The 18,948-nt window shown below is 46.3% G+C and overlaps 1 protein-coding gene across 4 annotated transcripts in view; it reads right to left on the minus strand.

Moving 5' to 3' along the window:
* The window catches only part of RORA (RAR related orphan receptor A), a 384,947-nt gene that overhangs the window by 89,112 nt on the left and 276,887 nt on the right, over positions 1-18,948 (minus strand). The window contains exon 1 of one of the 4 annotated variants that reach the window (XM_079953335.1): positions 2,665-2,805. The exons of the other annotated variants lie outside the window; for them this stretch is intronic. Within the exon in view, the coding sequence (XP_079809461.1) occupies positions 2,665-2,695 (31 nt within the window). The 5' untranslated portion in view covers positions 2,696-2,805. Of the gene's footprint in view, positions 1-2,664; positions 2,806-18,948 lie in introns of those variants that run through there. 4 annotated transcript variants of the gene reach the window in all.

Raw genomic sequence — 18,948 nt, forward strand, 5'->3', positions numbered from 1 at the left:
ACCAGGAGATCTTTAAAAAAACATTATTGACCTTAATTTATAAATTAGAATTGTGTAAGAGCTTGTCTAATGACAAATCCTAGGCATGTTGTGTTTAGTGGGGCTTGCTACCAGATGGACTTGCCTAGGAGTAAGTCCTACTGAACTCAATAGGTTTTACACCCAGGTAGACATGCAGAAGTTTGGGCTGCACTGCTAAAAAGAGACTATCAATTTGTTTTGTAATTTCTTGTTGCATTTGCTCTGGGATACAAGCAGGATACACATTGAGATACACTTCTTAAACTTATGCAACAAAATAAGACTTAAAATAACTACTCTGTGCCATATTTATACTGGTTTGCATCTTGATTCCACCCTTTCCAGGAAACCAGATCCAAGGTTCTAATAATGTCTGCAGTGCCTCTCTTTCGGCTGATCAAACTTCTCCTACACCCAAAGACAAAAAATGTATAGGCCAAACTAGACTTTAATGGAACGTTAACAGTGTTCATTTAGTACTTTGCTTCATAAAAAAGCAACAAATATACCAATCTGTTTTCAGAAGAATCATCATGAAAAAACACACCACAGCCCCATCATTAAGTGCCCTAGTCAGAAAGAGAAATCCAGACTGTGTATTCTTTTCAGAGAAACAACACCATGAAAATTGTGTTACTTGATAATAAGGTATATGGTGTTTCTACAGAATTCACTATCAAGATGGTCACATTATTTCAATTTAGTTATTTTTTAACTATGCGAAATTGCAAAATCACTTTGTTATACTGCAGAAGAGCTAATTGAAAACATTCCACAAAAAGTTTTGCATTTCTTTCTCACACAGACAAAAATGCAAGCCTTCCGCTGGTTTTCTTGAAACCAAGGCAACTGAGGACAGACACTGACTGGGATTTTAAAAACCTCTGATTTTCCATGATCCAATCAAGGAAGGTCAATCCAGTTCTTCCTTTTAGCTTCTCTTTTAAAAATGGATATGATTCTAAAAACCGACTATTTTTGCCTGTGCTGGCTTTTCATAGCAGAATTCCAGAGACTTTGTAGAAGTCCTGCCAAATGGGATAAATCACATTTTAGAGACCAGACATGAGTAACACAGCCTGATCCATGTCCCCTGTGCAACTTTAGTCAATGTTATGCTGAACCTGTGCTACAGAGGAGGGGTTGAAAGTAATCTCTTCCCATTTAAGTTTGTGGGGAGAGCATAAATTGCCTTCTTGCCTTTGAATAACAAGAGATCCTGCAGAGCCACAAAGGCTGACCTTTGACAGATGTCTTGGCTGAGCTGAATTCAGAACAATAAAATATAATAAGTGTAAAGACTCTCTCACACTGGAAACAAAATCAACACAGCAATTGACAACAACTGATAAGCTTTATAGCTGGGGAAGGGACACTGTGGAGAACACGGGGTTTGTGCGGATTATGCCTGACTATTACCAAACAGCACAGAAGACGGCATTTTGGATTAATGGTCTTTTTGACCGGCATGCAAAGGGTTTTGCTCACAGCTGTCGGTGACAATTCTCCTTAGCCTAACATCTCCTTTCCCCGGCTTAGGGTAGTTATCCTCAAACACTTTTGTTCAGACCCAGTTCAGTTTCCTGCTATCATTTTCAGGCGACAAAGAGTTCCTCCTTGCAACCCCAAAGCTTACCCACTTTCTGCAACATCCGCTGGTCCACTGAGGGCTGTAGTCCTATGCCCTGTTTCCTGGGAATAAGCCCCACTGAAAACAGTGAGATTTATATCCAAGTAAACATCCACAGGATTGCTGCACCGCAAAATGGATCATTTGGCCAGTTCTGGGTCCTATCAGTCATTTTCAAATCCAAACCCAACCTCATTGTGAGAAAGTAAAATATGAGGGAAATGGAAGGTAACCGCAAACATGTAGGGCTGCAAGGAGAACTTGTTACTCTGCAGTTGGGCACATGCCTCTGGTGTCCCTCTCCATCACCGCCCCACAGAAATAATATGTGCTCCAAAGTTTCCCCTCAATTCAATATTCTGTCTGTTCTGGGCGAGGAGAATGTTTTTGAAGCTATGCATTCCCCTCAATATTTAACAATAGGCAATGATCACATCTAAAAGAACAAACACGTTTTAAAGACTTCAAACTTTGTAGGATAAATAAGTTACAGGTCCTTCTACCTTATCCTGCAGAGTCTATGTCTGGAAAGTTGGGGGGGGGGGCATGTGGCATGTAAAGTCCAGCACTCTGCAGACTTCAGACCACAACTGGGCTAGTGGCCCACGAAGACACAAAAAATCAAGCCGACTCACTGCCAAGGGCAGACCGGCCCTCTCCAGGACGGGGCACCTGCCCCGAGGTCAGCTCAGGAGGGCCAGAGGCCCCTTCCGACGTTTCCGCCAAGAGGCTTGCACCCCGAGCCAAGGGGCGACACGGGACGAGGGGGGCAACTTCGGGAGGTAGATGCCGAGCGGTTACTTTACGTAACGCAAACGAGCCCTTTCGGATTGGCGGAGCCGGAGTTGCCTCTCGCCCGCCCCGTCCTGGCGCCCCGGATCGCCCCCCTCACGCCCCCCCCCCCGCCCCCGGATCGCGCTCGGAAAGCGGCTGGGCTGCCGAGAGCGGGTCCCGCGGAGCCCGAGAAAGCAGCGCCGCAGCCCGGGCGGATCGGGCGCCGCCGCGCGGCTCACCTTTCATCGCGGCGATCACCAAGCACAGCATTTGGCGGCGGCGGCGGCGGCGGCGGCGCTCTCGGGGCTCGCCGGGCGCCTCCTGCGCGCTCGCGGGGCAGCGTCCGCCTCGTCAGCAGCGCCTGCCAGCAGCCCCGACCGACCGGCCCTCTTCGCAGCAGCAGCAGCAGCAGCAGCAGCCTCCGCCTCCTCCGGCGCGCCTCGGCCCAGCTGAGGCGCCATGTGACCGGCCCGGCCCCCCCGCCCACGCGCGCCGCCCCGGCTGCCGCTGGAGGTGGGGCAGGGGGACCGGCGGGGCGGACGCTGCTCCAGCCTGCCCGCCCGCCCGCCCGCCCGCCCGCCGCCGCCTCCTGCTCCTGCTGGGGCCCGATCCGCGGGGGAGGGAAGGCGCCCCTGAGCCGGCTCCCCGGCGGGCTCCTCGGCACCAAGCGCCGCGGACTTCGGGGCCACTTTCTCCCGGGGATCCGGACGAGACTCCCCCCGGGGAAGAGTTGGCAGTTTGGGGCCGCCTGCGAGGGGGCGTCTGCGCGTGTTTCCAGACTCCTTGCAATGGAAGGGAAGGCGATTTCTCGCAGCAGTTCTTTATCATGATTGTTTTAGACGCTTTAAAAAAAATTCCTAAAACATTTTTTTAAACGTTAACCTTCTTCTGATTGAGCTGCGCAGAACCCCAGCTGGAAGGCCAGTCAACGGAGGTTACTTTCGGGGAAATGGGCTTAGGGTCGTCATCAGCGTTTTGGCTTACTCGTGTGTCACACAGGGTGACAACCAAAGCTATTTAACATACACACAAAATCGGGGGGGGGGGCGAGAAAGAGCCCTGATATTTCCCTGACATTCAATGCACGTTTGCACTGAATGTGTATGACCCCCGCCCCCCTCCCACAGTCCTGGGCGCTGCCACGGGCCCCAGTTCAGCTTCATGACTTCTTCTGCAGGAATAAGGAAGCCAAGTGGGTTGGCCCTTGAAACTTGCTTCAGCACTGGTGACGGTCCTCCAGGCTGGATTTCTGTGTCATATATGATCTACAGTACTTGAGATTCCAGCATTGCAGGGCTTGGGCTAGGTGCCCCTGAGGTGTCCTGCAACCCTACAATTCTGTGAGGGTAGGTGCCTAGTCTAGGGGGTGCAAGGGGGGCCATGCGGCATACACAGCTCTTTCCTCCAGCAGAGGGAGGCAGTTGGGGCATAGGAAGAGTGAACCGGGGTTTTCTCCCCCCCCCCCATTACCCCCTTTCCTTCAGCTTCTTGTATCATCTCCCCTGTGGAGACTTTTAGACTCTGGACAGGGACTTGGGCAAAGCTCATGGATGATACTGTGAAAAGATGTCAACAGCAAGTGGTCAGCTTAGGCCACTCAGGCCTTGTTTTCAGCATCAAGGCTCAGCTCCAAAATGGGTGAGAAGGAACAACACTTGGTGAGAAAAGGTGGGACTTCCCAGCACCCACTACAGCCTTTGGAGGCCACCTGCTTCTCAGCCATCTCCTTTACCTATTCAGTGCTTTCAGGTGTTTTGAAACACTGCGCCAACCCACAGGCCCAGCTCAAGTCTGCGATAAACAAAACAGTGGACAGCCCTATGTACCAATATCCAGGGGTTTGCCATAGGGCTGGGGTGGCTGGCTTTCACCAAGGGTGCAGGCCTGGGCTGGGGGCAAAAATTGCACCTCCCCCCTCTGACTTGCAGTGGCTAGGAACCTGCCTGCCCGCCATGCACTCCCCAGGCTGCTCCTCCACTGCTCTGGGCGGCCAACATCACCTTGCCAAGGGCACAGGGAGCGTAGGTATGTCTCTTTGCAAATGGCTTCATGGAAGACACACCCTTCAACACATACGCCCTTCAACACATACACCCTGCTTCCTGGTCCCACATGCAGATGCTGTGTAGTGGGCCAGAGTCATTATTGCCAGTGTCCTAGAGCCATCCAATCAGCTTTTTAGCTGCTGCAAAGAAGTCTTCTCACCCTTTGTGCTGATTGGAGCCAGTCAGTCCATCAGTCACAGAGGATCGGCTCCTGGGGTCATTCTGCAGATGGCACATGAGAAAAACACCAAGGAGGAGTTGCTCTACATGTGCCAAAGCTAAGCATTCAAGAACACTGAAAATGCAAGAGGTGCTTCTGTTTCAAGAGAATGTTCCTCAAGTTGTTACTTGAAAGGCAACACATGAAGATCTGCATTGATGGATATAATGCATTCCTAATTATTATTATTGTATAACTGCAAGATTATTGATTAATCTTACAAGGCTGTGACTACGATGAAGGGACCTTCCACTTCTGATTCTGCCGCTATGCTGTTGGCATGTGAATAGGCCAACATGTGGTCTTGCCACACAGAGTTTGGACAGAGCGCAGTGTTGCCGGGTGAGGGTGTGTGCAGAGGGTGCCTGTCTCTTGTCCTCTGCACTTACAAAACTGAATATTGTGTCTCTGCTGTGTTGTTACGTAAAGGTAAAGGGACCCCAGACCATTAGGTCCAGTCGGGGCCGACTCTGGGGTTGTGGCACTCATCTTGCTCTATAGGCCGAGGGAGCCGGCGTCCAGCTTCCAGGTCATGTGGCCAGCATGACTAAGCCGCTTCTGGCGAGCCAGAGCAGCGCACGGAAACACTGTTTACCTTCCCACCAGAGCGGTACCTATTTATCTACTTGTACTTTGACGTGCTTTCGAACTGCTAGGTTGGCAGGAGCAGGACGGAGCTCACCCCGTGGCGGGGATTTGAACCGCCGGCCTTCTGATTGGCAAGTCCTAGGCTCTGTGGTTTAACCCACAGCACCACCCATGTCCCTGTGTTGCTACATGGTGTTTGTCTATTATATGTTGAGTGGGAAAGAGTACATGGATGTGTCATTATGTTTGTGGCATGTATATCTAAGAGCGGATAAGCGCAGGCCCGTCTGTTTCCCGTGGCTGCATATGAAGGGCCCACAGCATCTGGAACCAGCCCTACTTGCACTTGCAAGCTGTTTAAGAAGAAGAGTGTCTCTGAGAATGGCACTCCTGCAAGCACAGCTCTTGCATCTGGGAACAGGAAGCAGGGCCTCCATGCTGAAGGGCATGTCTTCCACAAAGGAACAGCAAGCCTTTTGCAGAATCCATTTTTTTTTTTTTTTTTGTATTTGGTTATTGTGTTTAGTTGCATTTTGCTGGCCTTGTGGGAGACGAAAGCAATAATTATTACATTTAAACTGAATGTACTGCAGATGTTCTGGTCTCGGAAACTGTATTTTACTTTTGGCAAGTGCTTACATAATGGAGAAAGAATGAAAAGCAGGAGGGGAAAAGAAAAGGAGCAAAAAGCTCCCTGTCTGGTTACCTTGTGAGCTGCCCCCCCCCCCAGGAAAATCCACATTTTTCTTCTCTTAAATATGAAGGAGACAACAGAGCAAAGGTTTAAAGGCCTTTCTTGGGGCGACAGATATGCGCAGGAGTTTACCAGTTCTGTGAAGGGGAGTGCCATCTCTTGGATTATAGATATCTATATATTTTGGAAAGTTGTTTGACTGTCTTTCTGTTTGTTATTGATACATTTGGACACCTCTTAAGATATCGCTACCAAATCTGTCATGATGGTTCCTGACAGTGAGGAGGAGATTATGATATGCAAATGGTATGCAATTCAAATAAGTCAAAATCAGTGACATTTGGATAGGTTTAGTATGCCATCTTGATTCAAAGTGTCATCCAACTGTAGCTAAACATAGATGAAAACTTGCTTCTTGATCGCAGGAGCCACTATGCCAAATTCGATGACAACATCTTAAGAATTTCCCAGTCAGTGTTGTTTTGACCGGTTTGGTCTGCTAGCTTGATTCAATGGCATCCAATGGTATCCAAATATATATAGCAAAATAATATTAAAATGAGTTTAAGATATTAGTGTTCTTTGCATTATTTATTGTAAGGTCTAAGTGCACCATTAAAAAAGAAAAGATGACCAACTGAAAAACAAGAAAGTGTATAATCTGAAGCTCTGACTGAAGCATATTGGGCAGGACTCTTAGAAGTTTGCCTAGTAGGAATCTAGCTGTGTTTTATCTCTTCTGCGATGTTTCCTTTTCCTTCTCTTTAATTGGTTTGAAGTGTTGTGTGGTTAAGAGGTGAGAGACTGAGGTGAGCAGGTCAAATCTGGGGGGATCCCACTCTCTGCGGACGTGGCTTTCCTCCTATTTTAATTCTTTAGAGATGCATCCAAATCAAAAAGCTATTAATATTTGCCTGAGGGTGAGGGGAATGTATTAGGAAGACCTTTATCTTCTGCTTAACCTTGCTCTGGTAATGGGAAGTGAGAGACTCTCACAAGATGAACCAGCAGAGCACCGGAATGATCAACTGCCAAGGCTTTTATGTGGCTCAGTAACACTATCAGCCCACGAAAAACCGATATATTTATTAAAGCAAAATCATGAAGAGGCAGCCATAAGAAAGGAAGGGCTGCATGTCAAAGACAAAGATCTGTATGTGAAAACACACTGCTTATAGATAATGCTTTTTCTGCAGTGCCAAGCAGTGCTATTTTTCTAGAAGGAGAGGTTACTGAAACTCACCATGAACGCCTCTCTTCTTTTCTTAGAATGGCACTGGCGCCCACCTGAGTGAGTTACAGCAGAAGAAAAATAAACACCTTGGCAAAGACTATAATTCAATTAATGTTTTCTATGCAGAAGGTCCCAAGCAGCATCCCTAGTATCATCTTAGGATTAAAGGATATCAGGCAGCAGAAGTGTTCAGGAAGGGACTTCTGCCCTGTATCTTGAGAGCATTTCATTATTTTCTTTATTTCATAAAATGTATGAAATGCCCCCCAGATGTTGCACTACCAGCTCCCATGATTGCCTCCCTTGTTTTCTTTCAATGACAATGCCACTTTTACCCGAGAGGTGCCAGAACTGAGCTCCAGTGCGTTCCAGATGAAAAAAAGCCCTGGCGCTAAGTAATGATTGTTACATATTTCCATAAGTTCTATATTCTGATATGTAGCTAACCTCCAGCTCACCCCACATCATTCCAATGGTCTCTTTTGTTTTCCAGGCCTGCTTTTATTCCTTTAAGGACCTCCCTTTGTGGCACATTTCCAGGCACATGTCTGTGCTTAAAAGCACCGTGTCCAAGGACTTCCGGGTTAGCGCCTCCGGCAATGGCGGAATTCCTCTGATTGGGAGGAACTTGCTCCGTGGAATTCAGGGTCTGGCCGCCACGGCGAAGGCGGAGACCCACTAAAAATCGCAGGCAGGAGAAGCCTGTGAACATGGGATTCGGCTGGCACCTTTTGTGCCTCCCCTACTCGCGGGGAGATCCGGTTTCGGGGATCCGGAGCGATGTGGGGTGAGCGGCGCGGTGCTTCGAATTGACTGCTAGTTTCACGGAGTGAAGCCGCATTGCTGTTGCCGGAGAGCGCTGACTTTTTCCTGTGGACAGTTTGATTCTAAACAACTACCCGTGAGTAGAACGGAAAATTGGATTTTTAAACGTCTTAATTTGGCACCGAAATGGGGAGGTTTCAAACAGGAAGTCCGCCTTCCCCTTTTGTAAATAGATTGAAGCAAAGAATTTGCAAGCTAAAGTCTTGGAAGTCCTATGTAAAGGATTAAACTTCCATCGGCTAAAATCATTAAACCCCCCTTGGAGGCAGGAGAAGAGGGGGGAAATTTTGGATCACGCAAGCCTGCAGGAGAGAGTGAAGAAAGTTGGATCACCACCGCTCTGAACCTGGAAATGGACTGCTAGTAAGACTGACTTTTTGGGAAAGTTCATTGACTGTGACAGTTAGTTAAATAAGAGAAATACGTTGTTTTCATTGTCTCCTTTTGCGTTTAAAAAGGAGTAAAAGTAGCTGAAAATTGAAACTAATTTTACTGCTTGAACTGTGCTTAAAAGGATTGATACAAACAGAAATTGTTTCCCTCTAGAGGGAGCCTTTGAAATTGTTACAAGAGTTGGGCTGGTGGAGTCTCCAGCTGCAAGAGAAAACCGTGAGATTGACCTTGGATTGCTTGATAATGTCAACAGAAGAAGCCTTAGTGATTGCACTATGCAAGATAAGTGAGTCATTGGAACAGCTCCACAAGAAGACGGATGTGATGAATATTAAAATTGATATTTTGGGACAAAAAGTGAACATCTACACAGAAACTATTCAGGAACCGATACAGGAATCTACTTTGATATGCCAAATGGTGGAGAAAGCGAGGGAGAAAGTTGTGGTTGTTGAACCTAAAGTAATACAAGTGGAGAAGGAGAGAGCCCCAGCCTTACAGAGGCAATTTGATGATTACAAGTTGTTGCCCTCTATGATTGAATTCAGAGAAAGTCAGATTGGAACCCTGCTTGGACTGGAGAAGGAAAGTTGGATAGATCACCTCATGCAGGGATTTACTGACCTTTGGGATCTGGACCTGGGTCAGGAGGAAATTGGAGTTGTGGGGACCTGCAGATTTGGAGGGACTTTGAAACACGTCCTGAAATATCTTTTGGATTTTAGTTTAAACCACAGAGATGTGGATGACATGTCGAGAAGGAATAAAAACATTGCTAGGTTGGAGCTCCCACGAGACCTACTCTTCAGCATCAAAGAAAGGAAATTAAGAACAAGATCAGCAGAAGACAAAGTAAAGTGTATGTATAAATACGAAGAAGATTTGCAGAAGGGACCTGGAAAAGAGTTAAGAGCCTCGGACAGAAGATCACCAGCTTGATGGACTATATGGAATTGATGGAAATGACTGGCAGAATCCGAGACCAGGGAGAAGAGACGGTGGAAGAAGATTGGAAAAAGTTTAAAGTTTATTTATAGAAATAGGGTAAAATTAATGAGTGTTAGAAAAATGTTGGAATGAAATTATATGGCCTTAGTAGAAGTGTTATAAGGAGTTAAGCATAAATAAGTATTATAGTATTAATGGAAATAAGGTTAAAATAAGTTAAGATATTTATATGACAGAAAATAGTGAAAGATGGAAAGGAGTTGCTGAAACAATTAATAGAAGTGGAATACAAAAAGGGAGGTGAGAGGAAGTCGATGAAACAAGGGAATGAAAGATAAGGCATTGAAATGGTATGATGTATGTTTTTAAATTGTTTTTGTTCTGTTTTGTTTAGTTTAATGCGTTAATGTTGTGTGGTGTATTGTTTATATATTGTATTGTATTGTTTTTTCTTTCTTTTGTTTTTTCTTCTTTTTTCTTCTTTTCTTTTTCTTCTTGTTTGTAAGGTTTAAAAGTAATAAATATTATTTTTAAAAAAATTAAAAAATAATAAAAGCACCGTGTCCAATAATTTTTTCTTTTCTTTTTTTGCCCCAGAGATCCCCCCACGAAAACCTGCTCTTTGCTGCTGAATCAGAGCAAATGGCAACCCATGGAAAGCACAAATTGTCATTTGTTCCGATTCAGCTTTAAAGATTGCAGGGTGAAAGGTAAGTGTGGGTGAGCCCTAAATCAGGGATGGGGAACCTGGTGACCCTCCCAATGTTGGGCTATAACTCTCACTGTCCCTGACCATTGGTTGTGCTGCCTGGGTCTGTTCAGAGTTGTAGCCCAAGAACATCCAGAGAACCCCAGTAGAAAGCTGATCTAAGCATCTGTAAGATACCATGCAGTGTACAAGGAAGCCCAACAGGGGCAGTGAGTGGTCTGTGTTTGCTTTAGTGGGTTATAAAATTCCACCCTGGAAAATGGATTAGATTATCATCTGTCCAGGACTGCAGAAATAATATGAAGAGTCAATTTGCAGTTAAAAGGGTTGGGGGGGGGGCATGGTGTATGTGGACACGATGCCTAACGTCTCCACCACTATGAAACTATGGTTGCTTTGCAATAGCTCAGCAACGCAGTGCCCTGACATTTAGATGCACCAAGACAACGAACTTGAGTTTCAGAAGAGGTGTATGGGAGGGGGGGAGAGAGAGACTGGCTTCATGTATTTTAATGCAGGGTTAGCTCACCCTCTGCATATCCTTATGACATGGCAAGGCATGTCAGGCCATTGGTTTGAGTGGTGTCACAGCCCATTAAGTCTTCTCTGATTGTCAGATGTTTAACCTTAAGGTACATAGCCTTGAATTATTATTGATCAGTGTTTGTTTCCAGCCCGGATGAAGAGAAAATGGTAATCAGGGATGACATCTGATGCAGTGGGCTGTTTGTGGCAGTCGGTCTCCAATAGATGCAAATGCATACACACCCCAGACGTACAGTATATCTAAAGAAGATACTGCCACCAGCATTTTAAGTGGACAATATGGTGCCTGCTCTTGACCATTAGAGCAGGACCCAGAGTTTTTTTGCCTCCTCTTTAAACAAGCAAGCAAGAAAACAAACAAACAAACAAACAAACAAACAAACGGAGGTAGGTCCCTTAGGGAAGAATGCAATGTTGCCTTGGGTTTGAGTTCCTGCTAGGGTCAACTGATTAGCCATCCATTGTTGAACATTCCATGGTGCCTAGGTCACCACTGTGCAGATGGCAGATTATCCTTTCTGCCACAGTATTGTATCCAGGGCTTTTTTTTTAAAGCCAGAATACATCGGAACACAGTTCCGGCACCTTTCCCCACACCATGCCTCTGGCTCACGAGAAGACTCTACCCGGAGTGGAAAGAGGACATCCTCTATGGGCTCTGGAGAGGGTCTTCTCATGACCCAAAGGCACAGCAGGGCTTTAAAGAGGCTCTTCAGCCACCCAGGCTAACAGAAACCTTCCTGTGCCTCAACTCTGGAATCTGCCCTGCCTCTCCAACTCATGCATGCAAGCAGGAGGGACAGGGCAGCTTGCAGAGCAGACACACAGGGAAGAAGCTTCTCCACACATTAGCTCTGCGTGTCCACAGAGCAGCCCTCCCTCTTCCACTGGTGAGGAAGCAGGAGGGGCAGGGCAGCGTTATAGAAAAAAAGCACCAATTATATCAATTGTTAGCAGCAGCTGGAGCAAGCTTCCAGTGTAGCAAAGATTCTCCAGCTGGCCACCAGCTAGAGCTGCAGGCGTCCCCAAAGAGGAGCACAAAGAGGCCTCAGGGGCCAACAGCATTCAGTTCAGGGAAACGCAGGAGGCAGTTCTCCTGGATTCAGCTAGCTGAAAAGACTGGTGGTGCTAAAATTAGGGGCAGGAGTACAGTGATATCAGGGTCTTGAGGATGTTCACTAGTTCTGGGGAAAGCAGTTGCCAGATGAACACAAAAATGTACGTATTTAGCAAGCCCTGAAATGTACTGAAGAATGCTACCTGTGTATTATTATTTATTGTCTGCCCTTCAGCAGCAGGTCTCAGGGTGGGTTACAACAATTTGCAATGCAATACAGGGACCAGACTAGATGACTCTATGGGGTACCTTCCAGCTCTACAATTCTATAATTTCCGATGCTATAATTTCCAATGCAATAATTTATAATGTTGTAATTGTAATTTAGGGACCCGGGTGGCGCTGTGGGTTAAACCACAGACCCTAGGACTTGCCGATCAGAAGGTCGGCGGTTCAAATCCCCGTGACGGGGTGAGCTCGGTCCCTGCTCCTGCCAACCTAGCAGTTCGAAAGCACGTCAAAGTGCAAGCAGATAAACAGGTACCACTCCGGTGGGAAGGTAAACGGCGTTTCCGTGCGCTGCTCTGGTTCGTCAGAAGCGGCTCAGTCATGCTGGCCACATGACCCGGAAGCTGTACACAAGCTCTCTCGGTCAATAAAGTGAGATGAGCACCACAACCCCAGAGTCGGTCATGGCTGGACCTAATGGTCAGGGGTCCCCTTTACCTTTAAAGCTCTTCTAAAGTACAATTGGAGGAGTTCAGCTGTATTGGTTCTGAGAAATACAGAGGAAATACCGAAACGGTTCTTTCCTCTGTAGGAATGTGGACAAGCAAAATAATCAATTTTTGTGTGTGTGCATGTGTTATGAAATACTTTTTTTTAAAAAAAAATAACTATTGACATTTCTATCCGGTCATGCCACACATCAATAATGGATTTCCCTCTCACACGCAAAGTGGCAGCTTTTACGGGGCAGCATTTGCCCAAGTGGACATTGTCTGACCAGCAGCAGATTCCTCACTCCTGCTGAACATAAATATGCTTTACTGAAAATAAATATTCAGAAAAGGCTGAAAATAGTTTCTAATATTTGGCATTTCTCCAAGCTCACTTTTAACACCCAGATAATTTATTTATTTATTGCATTTGTAGTCCCCCCCCCCTTTTCTCCATGGAGCTCAAGGTGTCATAGGTTGTTCTTCTCATTTGATCCCCACAATAAACCTGTGAGGAAAGTTAGGCAGGGAGGCAGGACTGGTCCAAGGTCATATGCAGTGAGCTTTATCCAAGTAGGGATTCCTAGGAACACAAGAAACTGCCTTATACTGAAGCAGAGCATTGATCCATCTAGCTAAAGATTGTCCACACTGATTGGCAGCAGCTCCCCAGAGATGCAGTCTTTGCCAGCACTACCTGGAGGTGTCACTGGGGACTGAACCTGGGACCTTTTGCATGCAAGGAAGATGCTCTGCTGAGCTACGACCCTTTCCCAATTAATACTGCTAATAATATTAATAATGGTTTAAAGGCCCATTGGGTTTGACAAAAGTTAGGGAGGAAGGAGCTTTCCTGATTCCTTGGTGCTCACACACATCCCAGCTATGACTGACCATCTACCTATCAACTAAGAACCTCTCTAGGACCTGCTTCCTGATCCTTCCAACCAGACATGCCAGGAATCAAACCTGGGGTTTTCAGTGTGCTGAGGAGGCGCCACTGAGCTGGGGTGTTCCACCCCAAAGCATACAGCATAGTGATACCATCATGACAAGTGGATACAACTTCCAAGAAAGTTTTGTGCTGTATTTTTCTGACACTGTTTTTTTGACGCTGAGCTCTTGCGTATTTTTTGCCAACTGAATTGCCTTTGTGTTTTACTGTTGCAAATCTCCCAGAGGACTTGGGCCAATGGGCAATTTAGAGATGGAATGAATGAACGGATAGGCAGCCTGCAATAAAAGCTGGTCAAAGGGACTGATATCATCATGTGAGCTGCTCAGTGCGCAGAGGGGGCATCCTGGCTTCCTCAAGAAAACAACTGCCTTAAAATTTGGATTAAAATTTCTTGATGCCGGCACACCCTACGGAAACCACCCCTAATCCAGTGCCCTCCAGCTGTGTTGACCTTCAGCTCCCATTAGGCCCAGCTAACATGACCAAGGGTCAGAGATGATGCACATGGTAGCCCAAGACACCTGGAGCAGCTCCAGGTTGGGGAAGGTGGCCCTATGCCATAGAAGTTGCTTCAGCACAGCACATAAACTAGGTAAGATTAAGGAGTGTGGATGTGAAAGAGACCTTAATCACTTCTTGCTTGATTAGAATATTATTTTTTTAAAAAATATGTGGCTGGAAACTCATTAGCATCTCCATTCTATTACTGGCAAGAATCCTTCAAGGATGTGTCATGCAGACACTTCGTTCTTGATTATTTCAGCTCAGCCCCAAATCACTGTTGACAGGGCTACTCAAAGGCTTGTCAGGGAATAGAGAAACATTATGACATTCTTTCTCCACATCACCTTCCATGCCATGAAATATAAGGGTCAGGTCACAATGGATAAGGAGCCATGGGAGATGCTCCCGTATAACAAAGAGGTTATCTTGAGCAGATGTGCTCTGCGGGGATTAGGCCGAAGGCTGCCCACCTCTCTCTCTTGCCCCCAAACCCCTTCACCAGCACCACTGGGCAAGGGAGGTGAATTAGCAAAGCATGAACTTGGATTCACAATTCAGAAGCCGTGCTGGCAACTGGCATCAAAGGAACTGAGAGCATCTGGAAAGGGGAACACTTTGGTTTTTATGGGCTTGGAGACCAATCAGCTGCTCATGGTCACCTGATCATAGCTCAGGTGAACTGGTCCAGGATCTACTACCACTGCATAGATGCTGAAGCTAAGCGTGCAAAGACTGGATGGGTAAACTGGGATGGTAGATGAGTGGACGCCTCATGTAAGAAAGGAAAATAAGTGTCGTATTCCATTGTGCATTAAATTTATTATCTATTCGGTATCTGCTGAAGTCCATCCTGCTTTCTTGACCTTTTCATAGCTTATTTTGGGTGGTGGAGTGGTTATCCTCCCTCCTTACGCTACCAATACAACTGAAATACAGCTGGGAAGATGAGACCTTTGCAAAACCAATAAAATCATCACTATGCAGCAAAATCCTTTGCCGAACAATGAAAGTTTTTATTTGTTTTTTTATTGTTTTATCTGTTCTTGTGGTTTTCTGTCCCCCTCTAATATTTTAATTCTTCTTATTGTGACTTGCTCTGAGGCCCTCTATATGATGAGAGGGAAATAAATAAATGGTTAATTGATATTTTCTTGAATGTATAGTAAGTAACACAAAGGCTGCAACTCTTTAGTTAGGAGTATACCTAATTAAAATCAACATGAACTACTTCTGAGCAGACATGGTTAGAATTGTGCCATTGGCAACTTTCTGGACCTCCCACCCTGTTCCCTTCCTGTACATGAGTGGGTGTGAAGGAATGCGCCAGCCTAGCCCCCACCTCCTCCCAGTCTTACTTCCTGGTTGCCATGAGGCCTAAGGAGGGGGAGGGACCCTGAGGAGGAGTGGGAGGAGCTTGGATAAAGAGATATGGAGGACCCTGGGTAGCGTTTCCAGCAAGGTGAGAGTTGCAGATTCTGAACCCCAAGAAGTGTTTGATCCCAGGGAGTGTCTTAGCGGCTTAGGGGATGGTGATTCACCCTCTGAAGAAGACCCACCCTCTCAGAGGCGCTTCCTGTCACCTCCCTTCCAGAACTGCTCCCCAGAAAGCAGATGGACCTGCAACCCACATTAGATTCTATCCTCACACAGTTAACTCTGCAGGCAGAGAATCTGTGCAGCTTCAGTCACCTATGGTGCAAAAAGCTCCTTTGTTTGCTTTTGGTTTTTGATATGCATAGTTATAGTCTGAGCAGCAGAAAAGACAAAGGGTTGGGGAAGACATTTGTGGACAGAGTTCATGACATTGAATAATTCCTGGGAATCTGGATGTGTTACATAACCAAATGAGGTGGCTGATGAGCCTCCCTGAAGGGCGTGTGTCTGCCCTCCAAAGTCACTCTCCAATTAAGTGGGTGGGGCTGTGTTATTAAGATTGACGTCCACCATCCAAACAATAAATATGCCTGCCTCATGCTGTTTAGGATTGATGATTAGGGTGGCCAAAGGCTAAACACTACCTTCAGGAGGAATGATGCATTTGCAAATCATGATATCATAAGCTACAAGGAAGGGGACAGGAAGAAGGTCCCTAGTTCTCCTTGGCACCTCCTCTGGGAACCCACCTGCACATCGAACAGCTCTTGTGCTGCTCCCTGAGACAGAACCTGTCCATCTGAGATTTCTGTAAACCCTCCAGGCATTCTCTTTGTCAATGAAGAACTTCCATTCCCATTGAAAATGCTAATATGCTGGAGGACTAGTACCATGATTTGCAGGTAACATTCCCTTCCCCAGCCTGCAAGGCCCTCAAAAAGGGGGGGGGGTAGCGACTCAGTATGTGGTTTGTGCTTAACTACTATTACTTCCTTTGTTTACCATCAGTGGTTCTCAATTTGGGGGGGGGGCAACTTCTCCCTTGGTTCCATAAACTCATGCTCAGTGCCCCCATCCTCCTCTATTAAATCCATTATTCAGAATAGGGGTTTGCATGATACACTAAGGAAGATAAGAGCACAATAAAATTGGAAACAGTGACAATAGTAACATGGATTCAAAATCCAATTAAAACTATTTAGTTAAATCAATTCATCAGAACTGATTGACTTGATCCAGTGATACCAGCTTTTCAAAGTCTGAAAATCATTTATGTCCAGCATCCCCAGCCACCCCTTTGCCTCTTAGCACCCCCTCTAGGTAATCCTACGGCACCCCAGGGTACCACCTGCTTTAAACTCTGATTTATACCCTGATTTTCCTCTAAAGAAGCTTGAGGTGGCAAAAATTCTTCTCCTCCTGCCCATTTTACCCTCAAAACAACCCTGTGAAGGAGGCTGGACTGAGGCAGAGAGGAACTGGAAAACCCGGAACAGAACCCTGATGAATTCCCCCAGAACTCATTGCCGTCTGCTTATTCATGCTAAACTTCACAAAGATAGACGTCCCTGTAGCTCTCATGCCCACACCTAAGTGATGCCCAGTTTCAAGAGGAGCAGAGCTGGAGAAAACAGGTTGTCCCATCTAGTTCAAGAAAACGCCCATTATGTCAGGTCTTAGGAGGAACATTTCAAAGAGTCATACATACACCATCTATGCAAACTTTTATTGGTGCATCACCTCCCTTTAAATCCATATCCATAGGCCTGGTTTGCTTTCACACACCCACACCATTAGCAGAAGGGTAACAAAGAACCTCCATTCAATTTCGGTACCTTTTTGCACCGGTCTCCCAAGGAGCTCAGAGTGATGGCCGATGGGACTTTACCTTACAGGGCGGGGTAAGGGGAGGAGGCAGAGATGGTATCTGGCCAGGAAGAGTTCTTCTAGCTCAGGGATGGGTAACCTCAGTCCCAGGGTCCAATGGGGCCCTTGAGACCAGGTCACACACCAGCCTGAGTCACACATCTCTCCAGCTCTGTTTTGCACGCTCCTTGGGTAGAGAAGGATGTGTGAGCCTCCCCCACCCCACCCCACCCATCCCCACTCCATGACAGGCAGACTTAATTTGCTATACTGAAATCTATTGCTTTCATTTGCTTCCTATTTGTGGTCCACTTCCATGTGTTGTATAACCTTGTGGCTTCTGCGAAGGCTGTCCTGGGAAATTTCCTTGCCCACTCCCCAGCTTCCTCCCACCCTGAGAGCTGATTATCTTTGCATGGCTCCACCCATTACATCTCTTTTATTTGATGTTGCCATGGCAGCCATTCACAGCACTGAAGAGGCAGGCAGCACTTCAGCTCAAGTTTTAAAATGTGCACTGAGAAGTGACTTGGCTCTTTGGCCCATAAGGGGAACGTTAAGGAAGCCTTTGGATCGTCAGCATTTTCATGGGCAACTGGGGCACCAGCTGCACTCAGATGATAGTTTAAGATTGCCTTGTTTTGATCAGTTCATTGCAGTTTTATTGTTTTTATCACTAGCCATAAGAAGAATTATAGCACCACACAGTGATGGGGGGGGGGGGGGAGAGGCTGCAGCATCCCTCTGCCTGCTTGCTCAAGAGATCTGCCTTACACCACACTAGGTCCTCGCAAGTCAAATTGGCTCAAGCAAGCGAGCCATGCTGCAAGGGAATCATAGTTGGAAGGGACCCCAAGGGTCATCTAGTCCAACCCACTGCCAAGCAGGAGTCTCAGCTAAAGAATCCATGACAGGCAAACAAAACAAAAGGAAGCACTTGCTCACCTTTGTCCCATTGAAATCAATGGGGCTCCAATGTGCTTGGCTTTGATTGGAGCGTGCCCATACATAACTCCAGGAAAATCAAGGCCACCTGCAACTGTCACCTGTTTCATAGGCAGGGAGAAAATGAGGCAGAAATGCATTCAGTGGGGAATTTGCTCCTCTAACAAACCCCAAACCAATGAAAAATATAGACTGTCATGGATACTTTCAGCTGTTGAATCGCTTGGGGGCAGCTCTTGCAGGAAAAAGTAATGCATACAATGCCACCGTGTACCATTATCATTACTGCAAGCGACAGTCTCAAATTTCTCTTTTCTGTATAAAAACCACTTCCTTTTATTATTGGATTTTGCAGAGGCTGTCACCAAATACCACGAAGCAGCAGCCCTTTCAGAGTGTGCTGTCTGCAAACCACAATGCACCATGACAGTTGCCGGGTCAGGGTGAGGTGGGGGCAAGGAGACCCTCTCTCAAATGCCAGTTTAAAATGAATGTTGCCCAGTGCCAGAGCTGCTGCTGCCCACCAACACAGCACTGGGAAGAGATTTTTTTAAGCTGCTGAAATACATTTACAAATCAGTGACACACAGAGAGAAGAGGTGGATGCTGTCAAAACAGTTTGTTTACAGCCCAAGAGAGAACAAAACGAAGCAGGAAGCTCTGCAACATACTTTAGAACATACACAAATGCACACACACCCTTTTTGACGCACACATTTTTGAAAAATGTGGTTTCCTTTTGGCGCTAGAAAGAAGCTGTGACTCTGCCGACAGCAGAAAAGAGGGATTATATATTATTTAAATAAAAAATGCTTCCACGGCTCAGGGAGGATTACAAACAAATTTTAAAATCAATGTAATTATACCTCAACACCCCCCAATAATGAATGTGAATGTG

Source organism: Podarcis cretensis (assembly GCF_951804945.1).
Source record: "Podarcis cretensis genome assembly, chromosome: 14".
Taxonomy (NCBI): domain Eukaryota; kingdom Metazoa; phylum Chordata; class Lepidosauria; order Squamata; family Lacertidae; genus Podarcis; species Podarcis cretensis.